Source organism: Arachis hypogaea, chromosome 5 (genome assembly GCF_003086295.3).
Source record: "Arachis hypogaea cultivar Tifrunner chromosome 5, arahy.Tifrunner.gnm2.J5K5, whole genome shotgun sequence".
Classification (NCBI taxonomy): domain Eukaryota; kingdom Viridiplantae; phylum Streptophyta; class Magnoliopsida; order Fabales; family Fabaceae; genus Arachis; species Arachis hypogaea.
This window is the reverse complement of record NC_092040.1, coordinates 8,526,884-8,538,385: the sequence shown is the minus strand read 5'-3', so window position 1 is coordinate 8,538,385 and position 11,502 is coordinate 8,526,884. Positions and strand designations below refer to the sequence as shown.

The 11,502-nt window shown below is 34.8% G+C and overlaps 1 protein-coding gene across 1 annotated transcript; it reads right to left on the bottom strand.

Annotated features, from left to right (window-relative positions):
- Positions 1 to 7,350: 7,350 nt before the first annotated feature.
- LOC112800588 (heat shock factor protein HSF24) lies at positions 7,351 to 10,049 on the bottom strand. The gene is made up of 2 exons (XM_025842921.3): positions 9,167 to 10,049; positions 7,351 to 8,353 (listed from the first exon to the last, which is right to left on the bottom strand). Exons 1-2 carry the CDS (start codon positions 9,368 to 9,370, stop codon positions 7,622 to 7,624), a joined length of 936 nt encoding a protein of 311 aa, XP_025698706.1. The 5' UTR covers positions 9,371 to 10,049; the 3' UTR covers positions 7,351 to 7,621.
- Between the last annotated feature and the right edge of the window lie 1,453 nt (positions 10,050 to 11,502).

The following is an 11,502-nucleotide window of genomic DNA, read 5'->3' as shown; positions in this document are numbered from 1 at the left end:
TAATTGCCAAGTCTTATTTGTAAATGGGCAGAGAACTAAACAGTGAAGAGCTGTCTCTCCTTCTCCTCCACCCCTAGGGCACAAGTCCTGTACATTATGGAATCTGCTTTGGATGCACTGTCGATCCGGAATCTCGTTGTGAAGTGGCCTCCAGATGAAGATCTTTACCTTCGGGGGCATTGTAGATCCCAGACTGAGTTCCAAATGTTCTTTTGGTTACAGACTTCAGGGAGCTAATCAATTGGAGAATGAAAGAAAAAGAAAGCTATTTGATATCCCGATGCTACTGAGTAGTGGCCTGATTTTTCATTTGCCCAGGTAATCCTATGCTCCTCTTCATTAATCGTTGTTTGCAAAATACTTGCTGCAATATCTGAATTAAAGATGGACTGGATTAATTCTGCATCCCATGTTCTGTTTTCTTTGAGTAGCTGATTCACCCGTATAATATCTGAGCTTACATTCTGTTGTTGGTAGACTGAGATAGGCCTGAAATTTCTAATCCAAAGAACTTCAAAAATTTTAACTGAACCTCCGTTCCCTATCTGCCATATTAAGCCTTTTTCAATCACTTTCATTCCCTCCAATAAACTTCTCCAAGCCCAAGAGGGGCTTGATCCAGTGTCTGCTTTAAGAAAAGATGAATATTTAAAGTAACGGCCTTTGTATATCTTGCTAACTAATGATTCATGTTTAGTTGCTATTCTCCAACTTTGCTTGGCTAACATAGCTAAGTTGAAAGCTTTAAGATCTTTGATGCCTAACCCCCCTTGCTTCTTGTCTCTGCAAATTATATCTCATTTAATCCACCACTGTTTTTGCTCGGTTTCCCTTTGACCCAACCAGAAATTCATAATTTCTCGTTGGATATCATCAATTAGGGATTCTGGTAGCTTGAAGCAGCTCAGAGTGTAGAGAAAAATAGTTGTCGCAACTACTTTGATAAGAATTTCCCTTCCACTGGCTGAGAGTAATGATCGTTTCTAGTTCTGTAGCCTGTGTTCCACTTTGTCTTTAATATAATTAAATATACTCTTCTTGGATCTGTTAATTATTGCTGGCAGCCCTAGGTATTTGTTCTCGTTTCCAACATGTGAAATTTGTAAAATATGGGCTAATTCATCTTTTATATGAGGGGGGTATTCTTACTGAAGAAGGTGGAGGATTTCTGAAAGTTAATCTGCTGCCCACTAAGGTGTCCGTAGGTGTTCAATACCTGAAGTAGTCTCTCATAAGCCTCTCCATTCGCTTTACAGAAGAGTATAAAATCATCTACAAAAAGTAGATGGCTGACTGTAGGGCATCTGCTATTGATCCTCAATCCTGATATCTCGAGCCTCTGTTCTCCTCTGTGGAGCAGATAAGATAAACCTTCTACGCAAATAAGAAATAGATAGGGGGAGAGGGGATCTCCTTGATGCAATCCCCTGCATGGTTTAAAGTAACCATGAGATTGTCCTTCCACAGTAACAGAGTATGATACAGTAGTGACACACTCTTTCATCCAATCAATCCATTGTTCACAAAATCCTAGCTTTGCCATGACCTACCATACAAAACTCCATTCGACTCTATCATAGGCTTTGCTCATGTCAAGCTTCACTGCCACCTCGTGATCACCACAAGTTTTATTCTTCAAAAAATGCATAAGCTCATGAGCTATTAGGGTATTGTCAGTAATCAGCCTTCATTTGATGAATGCGCTCTAATTCTCACTAATCACCTTATTCAACACTCCTTGCATCCTGTGAACCAGTATCTTTGATATGATTTTATAGAAAACATTAATCAAACTAATGGGTCGAATTTGAGCCATATTTTCTGCTTGCTAAACCTTTGGTATCAAACAAATATGCATGTGGTTAAAACTTCGCAACATCTTTCCTCTTGCAAAGAAACTCATGGATGCCTCCATTACATCCCTTTTGATGATCTCTCAGTAATGTTGAAAGAATTTACCTGTGAATCCGTCATCACACAGAGCCGAAAAGGGATTAATGGAAAAGGTTGTTGTTTTAACCTCTTCTTCCGTGACTCTCTGCACTAGTCTTCTATTAGTCGTGACATACTGACATCAACCCTTACCTCCATGTCCTCTATATTCTCCATGGCTGAGCTTGGGTTAAAGGTTGAGAAGAGTTCGGTGAAGTACTGTTGTGCAATCTGAGCTATTTCTTCCTGATCGGATTTATAGTTACCTGAATCATCTAACAGCTTTTGAATCTTGTTTTTCCTGGCTCTATTTTGAAAATTTTCATGAAAAAATTTTGTATTTTGGTCCCCCATTTCATCCATTGAACCCTTGACTTCTCCCGCCAATACCTCTCTTCCTTCTCATACGCATCTGTTAGATCAACCTCTAGATTTAAAATCTATCTCCTATCCGCACCATTCCCTTTCTCCTTCTCCTGTTCCAGCTTATTTTTAAGATCAGTAATGAGTGTCTTCGAGTTGCTTCTGCTACTTTTCAGCCACTCCACAAGCATATGGCGACATTTTTTCAGTTTGCAAAATAGTTTGTACATAGGAGATCCATTTATTTGGGTCTACCATGCCTCTTTCACAATGTTTGATACCTCCTCGCTGTTACACCATCTCTCTTGGAATCGAAATCTCCTCTTATTTCTACTTTCTTCGTTGTTCGAATATAATAGAAGTGGGCGATGATCTAAACCGGTATCCTCCAAGTAGGTGATCGTTGCTTTCGGATACTCTAACCTCAAATGTGTTGAGATCAAACATCTATCCAGCTTTTCTCTAGCAAAATTCTCACCAAATTGTTTGTTGTTCCAAGTAAATTTGCTTCCAATATACCCTAAGTTCACCAACTCATCTTCATTAATGAAATTATTGAAAGCATCAATAGAGCTTCTCGTCTTCATACAACTCCCTTTTTCTCGTAATATTCTGAGATGGCATTAAAGATTTCTATCACCATAGAATATTGACCTGAGTGGTGAATAATCTCCAAAATCTTGCCAAACTGCTCCTTCCTCTGATTCTCCTCACAATGAAGATGAACAGCCACCACCTCTCATTACTTTTGGAGTCTGCGGTCAGTCCATGAGAATTGAATCATAAATTCTTCTTGATGCCGAACCGTAATATCTGACTCTTCCTTCCATGCCAACACCAAACCTCCTGCCGATCCCCTAGGATCCACACAAGAAAAGTTCAAAAAACCCAACTTCCTACAAACTTACGACACAGTCATGGTATTATTTTTCGTTTCGCACATAACCAATACCTTGAGAAAATGTGATTTACAAATCCTTTGTATGCTGTGAACTATTAAGGATTTTCCCAAACCCCCGACAGTTCCACATCAACATCTTCATAGTCCTTCAGGTGTGCCACCCTCCCCTTCAACAGTAGTAACAGTGGTTTTTTGGTGTATTTTCTTTGAATTTTTCATCTCCATTCCTTCTTAGGCCTTTCTCTTTTTTCCTGTCACATTGATCATTTTTCTTCTAGCGAGATTTTTCAAGTTTGGCTTCCGTTTATTTTGTTGTCCTCCTTGGTAACTACCTGTTCTAAAAACAAATCCCTTCATGTTCTCCATGCTTTTTGGGTTCATCGTATCTAACTGTATGTTATCTATTGCAAAATCTGCTCTACTTCCTGTATCCTCTAATTCCAATAGCAATCTTTCTTCTTATTTTCCTCCCTTCTTCTCATTATTTCCTTTTTGCTGTCTTCCTCTCCTGCTTTCCACCAAAGTAAGACCAGCCAGCTCCTTGAGGAGGTTAATTGGTGTGGGCCTCTTATCCCTCCTTGCTCTCCAATCTTCTGAAGAACTCAAATTAGTGTTGGGATTTTTTGTGGTGTTCTGTTCTCGTTTTACCGCCTGTTCAGATCTCAGCCAATCCCCCCATTTTTCTGCTTCCACCTCTCCTCTTAGTGAATCATCTAAATGTCTGCTGCAATTTCATATCTCATGTCCCAAGAACTTGCAATAATTGCAAAAGATTTCAATCCGTTCATAGCGAATTAAGACCTCCATAGTCCTCCTATTTGAGCCTTCAATTTTGATGATTCTTCGGAGTGTCTTAGTAACATCCAGGTTGATAACCACGTTAACAATCCTACATTCTTTGCCTCTCACTTGAAAGATGTCAACGTCTAGGACGTCTCCTATTACTCTTTCGATTTTTTCACCTAACTCATTTGTTTTGTAATGTTTTAGTAATCCCCAAAGTTGAATCCACACTGAAACTTGAGAGAATTCTGCATCATTAAGTGTCTCCTCTCCCATCCACCACTTTATATTTAGGAAATTTTTGAAAAGTCATATCCTGGTTCGATTCGTATAAGCTCTTTTTCATCAGAGAAGAAGTACTGGAAGGGGTTTCATTCACGATCCACCACCCTAAATCCCTTTGGTTGCCTCTAAATAGCCTGCATTGCTACCTCTATCGTCCCTCCTGAGAAAGCCCGATCATCCAGCAACCTACCTACCAAATTCCTTGAGCATCTCTCTATCCCTGCACGAATTACTTCCTCGCCAAACGCAACGGCTTCCTCCTCTTCCTCCCAACTCTTTCTTCCTCTGCCTTGATTATGAGCAGCCGATGCTATCATTAGGATCTCAGTGACGCTTTTAAAATTTAGATGAATTCAAGTTGTAAATTAGAATTTCTCTCGCTTAAACCCTAGCAGAACACTATAATTAGGATTTCTCCCCTCCCTTAATATAAATTGACTTCTTTTTTTTACCGAAGATAGTCAAATTATATTATAGTTAACAATTAGCAAATTTCTCTTTTATATATTCTTATCATTAACTATATTACCATATTGTCTCCTAATTCTAATTTTAACTATCACTTATAATCGCAAATCAATTCTTATCCCAAAATCTTTAGGGTGTATGTGATTCAAAAATTAATTTTTATTACTAAGAATATCATTTCTAAGAATATAATACTTAGGAATAAGATTACTCGGTATATATATAAAATTCTTATGTTTGGTTATAAAATTTAATATTTTAAAATATTATGTAATAATACTAGGGATGAATAAATTTTTGTTTGGTTGAGTTTAAATTTCTTAGTCATATTATGTAATATGTCAAAATTATCCTTACTCATTTAAATTAAAAGATTAATGACTAAATTTAATAAATATATACAAAAATTTACATATAAATATATTTCAAGATAAATTTAATATAATCAATCAGTTTTAGATAAAAATATTTATTTTTATTTCCAAAAATACTTCTAATATTAAATTTTTTTAAAAAAGGTTAAACATCAAACTAATCGAATATATTTTATTTTATTTAATTTTTTTAATTATTTACAAAAAATACCTCTAATAATAAATTTACTAGAACATTATCATAATTAAAATACTTCTAATAATAAATATTTTTAATTAAAATTAACATTATCACAATTAAAATTAACTAGAACCGTAAATATACTAACCTTGGCAGTTGGCAATCACATCAAATCCAGAGCATGAGTTATGAAGAAGCCGATATATCCTCTATTTACCTAAACAATAATCATATATGGCAACTATAATCAATACATAATACATATTCTCTCTTAACAAATCTTCATCTCTATTCATTATTTATAAATGTAGCCAAGTACAACATCTTTTTTGATAGAACTGAAACTGAAAAAACATTCTAATTCTAAACAAATTAAAAAAAATGTAAGATAACAATTTTAATTCTAAACAAATTAAAAACTGAAATCACATTTTAATTCTAAATACATACATAAGATTAACAACTCTGTTTTATAACCTTATCATTTAACTTTTGATTAACAGTAATTTAGACTTACATTTAATATAACCACATATTCTATTCAGTATCACAAACTAATTAACAATAAGATTAACAGTGCTAACAGTCTAAAATCCTTACCTGAAGAAGATTCTGTGTTTGAAAAAGATGAACAAAATTACAGAAGATAAATTAAACTCTTTTTAATAGTTATTGCTGAGACGAAAAGGGAGAGAGACGAGAGAGACAACACGAACAGAAAGCACAACTCGAACAGACGCGAAGACGAGAGACGCGCGAACAACCAAGCTCAGACGGAAGAGAGTGGCTAGACGCGACCACATAACGCAAATGATCCGAACAGAGTCGTGACGATGGCGACGAAAATGCAGTGGCAGTGAACCGAGGTGAACTATACGAGTGTATGATGAACACGAACGCAAACGATTTCCTTCTACAATAAGGAGCGTGGTGGTCGTGCAAATCCAAATCGGCGGTGAGACAGCGTCGACACTGGTGAAACCTCCATGAATTTGAGGAAAAAACTTGCTAGGATTTGGTTTTTTGAAAGAGGGCTCTGCTAAGGTTTCTTTTTTGTTAAATGAGTTGGGAAAAAAAACTGAAAAAAGGGTTAAGAGTTAAATTAGCAAAAGTATTTTTAGTCTTTTTATTTTGTTATACACATTCTATTTTCATTAAAATTAAAGATGATGACCAGATACTCCTATCTAAATATCCCTGAAAATACTCTAATATTTTCTCAACTACACATACCTTAAAGATCAGAGTTGTGCTTTTGATGCAGAGGGACTTACGCGGTTATTTTAACAGGTTAAAAGATAAACTGATAAATTTAAATACCAAAACAAAGGGCTTGTTTGGATGAGCTTTTAAGAAAGGTCTTTTTTCAAGTTATCTTTTTTTAAAAGATCTTATAGAAAAGTAAAAGTAATTTTATATTTGGATATCTCATGTAAAAAAGTCTTTTTATCTATCAATTATGTTTGGGTATAACAATATAAAAGTTCTTTTTTGTTTATTTATTACATGACAAACATCTTTTTTTAAGAAAAAAAGATCTTTTAAAAAAAGATATAAATTACAACTTCTCAAAAAAGATCTTTTTTTTTATTTTACTAGTACTTTTATTTTTACTATTAGAAATTTGCCAAACACATTAAAAAATAAAAAAAAAATCTTTTTTTATTGAAAAAAGATCTTTTTTTAACAAAATAATAGCGCCCATACACAAAGAATATCTTAGTAAACAAAAGAAGTTCAAAGAAAATAATAATAATAATAATAATAATAATAATAGTAGTAGCTTGACGGAGAAACAATTCTTAATAGATACTACTGACTCAAAATATACTACTAACAAATTCGTTAATCACGACCGGGCGAAACTTAGATTCCACCATAAGTATTTGTGACAGATATTCTTTGTGGTGATGGTGTCAAAGTATTTGCATATATTATATTTTCTCGCCGTCTAACAAATTAGGTGTATTTTTTCTCTCTGAAGAAAGCCATGACAAGTCTTGAGTTACTTGTCAAAACATTTATTATATAACCAAGCTAAAAACCTAAAGCAGACTTGAGGATCCAGAAATGAACAACTAGATTCATACATGGAATATTAGTGTCTGCTTCCCACGTACCTATATTAACTAGTAATTATATTGGTACAACAATAGATCTATATTAACAATAACACAACCATAACATGCGCCAGGGTGCAGAGGGTAGGCCCTATTTGCCCAAACACAAACCACCCTAACATCATGTCACGCCTTGTCTTCAACCTATACTTATTATTGTTTTATGTCTTTCCAAACTAAATAAATCGAACAATGGCTTAAACCTTAAGGTGCTTCAGCTGCAGACCTTGCTGCTCTTCATCATCACCTTAACATTGGAACCACCAAAGTCAACAACACTATTACTATTAGCTGTAGTAGTAGTCTTCTTCATCTCCTTTGCAGGAGGCCCACCAAAGCCCATTGGGCCTTCTCGCTCTCTCTTGTGGTTGTTGTTAGGCTTCTCCTCTTTCAACCAAACACCAAACAATTTCAAAGTGCTGGGTCCAGCGGCCTCACCAACTTGTTTTTCGTCATCATCAACTAGAGTGTCATCAGATTGCACCGGATCACGGGTGGACCCGCATTTTCCTTGCCTCATGATGCGGTTGATCTGATCAGGACACACCTTAAGGCAGTCCCTCAAGAAAGCCACCAACTCATCGCACTGCTTCTTCGCACGTGCCAGCTCGCAATTTAGCGTCTCGTTGTCCTTCTTCAATTTCTCGTTCTCGCTCGATAAATTCGCGCACTGATGAGGAGGAGGAGTTGTTGTTGTTGTTATCGTTGTTGTTTCCACAGATCCTGGGTTCTTCGAATCAGGTGAAGAGGTGGAGGACGATCCCATGTCGTCGCCGCCTGAGTTCAACAGAGAGTTACCGTCGCCACCGGATTTTTCGGTCCCCGATGGCGGCGGCGCAGGGTGCGCCGACTTGCGGCGTTTGATCTCCGTGAGAAGTTCTTTTTGGCCTCGCTTAAAATGTTCGTTGGCAAATTCCCATTTGTCTGGCACAATCTTTCGAAAACCCTAAAAATTCCAACCACCCCCAAAAATATTTGTTAGCTGAGCACTGCATTCATGATTTGATCGACTTAGTTTATGTCATTTTGCCGAAATAATTGAATTGATATTTGAAGACTATTTAGGCAATAGGATTGAAATGGTGCTAAAAGACAAATTAGAGACCTACAGACGTGGAAAAAAATGTTCCCGTAAAAACACAAAGCATATACAAATGTACGTAGTCCTTTTTATATCTATTTTCTTACTACGGAGACGGAATTTGTACCGTACTAGTTTATTTTTTCTTGCTTTCAGACGAAAACCCATATTGTTTGATTTTATTGAAAATGAGGGGATGAAAATAAAAGAAAAATAGATAAAAGTCGATAAAATTACAAATTTATTGTTTGATTAATTAAAAAAATATATTTAAAAATATTAATATACTTTTATATTATTCTAATTTTTTATCTTACTTTTTTTTCTATCTAAATAATTTTTTTGTTTAATTTTTCTTCAACCAAACAACACACAAATACCTCCATCTTTTTTCTATTTTCTTCATTTTCATTTTCTTTTGAATATCCAAGCAAAGTCTAAATCGTGGATTATTATTGCCTTTGCTAGTTGGTGTGGTAGGAGAGTGGGGTCCATATCCAATTACAATTTCTAGAAGACATCACAACCAATTTTGGCTCCAGCACCTTCTAGATTATAATCGAAAACATATTATCTTGATTCTGCTAAATAAGAGATTGGAAGGCAAGGAATTTAATCTACATGACTGTTAAGAATGCATGCAAAGAGATGAATATGATGAGAATTTAGAGAACATACATAGGTGTTGAGCTGGCGAACAAAGCTGGAGAAGTTGTTGTGCTTGAAATAATTGGGAAGCAAATCCTTAGCGAAATCGGCATGCTTCCACACCACAAAAGTGTTGCCACTCTCACTCCACGAAATCACGTCGTCCGTTGCACGATCATCCACCAACTCATACGTCTTCGTCAAGAACGGCGCCGGCACCGATCTCTGTGACATCTCTCCGCCTACCTCACAAATAATCTACTCTTAATTATTCCTAATCTCTCTCTCTCTCTCTAGTAATAGCTAATAGCTAAGAAATCAACAAAAAGAATAATATATTATTGAGAAGAAGAACAACTAAAAAGGAGGAGAGCGGTCAAGAATTCCCAATCCCAGCAATAGAATCCAGAGAGGAAGAAGCGGGAGTGAACTAAGTTTCTATGACGATCAGAATCCATGGATCTTAACCACAACAGCGGCTTCTTCAAATGGCACAATAAATACCATAACTCCGTTTCCCAACGCCAAAGGGAAAGAAAGAAAAATGAAAATTAAAAGTGTGATATGATATTCTTCCCTTAAATAATGATTCTTCGGCCTTGTACTCTTTTATAACTGCACGGAACCAAACAAAACAATTTCAATTCTAAGTTCCAACCCAACCTGACGTGGGTTCTAGAAATTTTAAGAAGCACTGTATACAATTTAACTTTATAAACAAATATAATATATTCCCTAACCAATACTACTTTTTAGAATTTATCTGATATTTAAATTAATATTTTATTTGACATATATTGTTTTTTTTTTTAATATTTGTTTGAGAGAAAGAAAGAATTTGAGGGTGGACCAAACTCGAAACTGAAAAAGCCTGAAACCGAATTCATACGTGCACATTTACATAGGCACCATTATTACTAGTTACGACTTACGACTACTTTACTTTAGTCATTTCTAGGAAGGTCAGAAATAAACATTGGGACAAGGGGAGGTTAGATAATTACAACACGCTTTTCTCGCAAAGAAAGGGCTCTCTTTTTGTGCCTTCTTTCTTCTTCTTCTTTTTATTTATTTTTTTCGCTCTTTCCATGACGAAGCTTCTATTATATTTCACATTGGAAAAACTTTCCTTTGCTTTTCTTCTTCTTGTTTTATATTTTAACGATTTGAGAGCAGTGTGTTTTATTTTTTAATCATCAATGGAAGCGTGGGCTTAGTATTCTTTGCGGTTTACTTTTCTAATAAAATAGTGGGATTAAAGAGTAGAAAATCAACTCATTGCTTCAGTCATTAATTTATTAGTCTAGTCTACTTAAATAATTATCAAATACAATTTATAACAAATTAGACCTTATTATATCAAATTAAAAGATACCATAACAAAGAAATAAATAAATAGAGAATATAACTATTGAATATAAAAAAATTAAAGTATGTTTAGTTTAGGTGTTATTTTTTATTTTATTTTTATTTCTATTTTCGCAAAACATTTAAATAAAAAGTAAAAATACAAATTCAAGGTACCCTTAATTAATTATTCATTTTCTATTATTATTGTAACAAAATTGGCACAGTATTAACTAAGCAATAAATAGGTTGTGAAAATTAGTAAAATAATATTTATATCCTGTGTATTAATTAATTGAAGATAACAATAAAAAAATCTATCGGCGCAAAATAAAAACTTTCCAAAATAGCATGAGATGTCGACACAAACTTCTCTTTTGAATAGGGGGAGAAGAACCAATGAGTTAGAAGCTTGGGCAAGTGGGTAAGGGGGCCTTTTCTTTGATCTCACCTAACACACTCCATTTCTCAATTGCTTCTAGTCATCGTTATCGCAGCTTACTTGATTATTATTATTATTATATTATATTTTTTATTTTATATATTTATATACATACATAGTATTATTAATTCATTATTGTTATGCGCCTTGTCATTTTTCTTCAATTGGTCGCCCTCTTTAGATGTCCCTTTAATTTTTTCATTTCTTTTCCATAGACCTTTCTGGCTCTTATGACCGCCCAACAATAATATTTAAGAATATGTGGACAATAGGAGCGAAATTAAAGAAAGAACAATGCAATGCAATTGCGAAAATGCCCATACATGACTTTTATATGTCTTGTCATTGAAAATTCTTGGATTCTTGTTGTAGATATCTCCTATCATACCCCAAAACCTTATATGTTTTGACAATTAGAGTAAGAAGGTTGAAAAGATATTCATATTCACGTAGGGTTCAGTTATTCAATTGTTTTCAGGTGTAACTAGCTAGCTAATAGAACCCACATATGGGTTGTTGCCGGTAGATCAAGCAACTTCACCTTAATTACAACACTCTACAAGAATATACATAATTA

Bases quoted from the DNA above. Each gene is read 5' to 3' on its own strand.
- LOC112800588 (XM_025842921.3), bottom strand. From the start codon at position 9,370: ATGTCACAGAGATCGGTGCCGGCGCCGTTCTTGACGAAGACGTATGAG. The intron at 8,354-9,166 runs GTATGTTCTCTA...TGGAATTTTTAG, and splicing joins TTCGCCAGCTCAACACCTAT to GGTTTTCGAAAGATTGTGCC.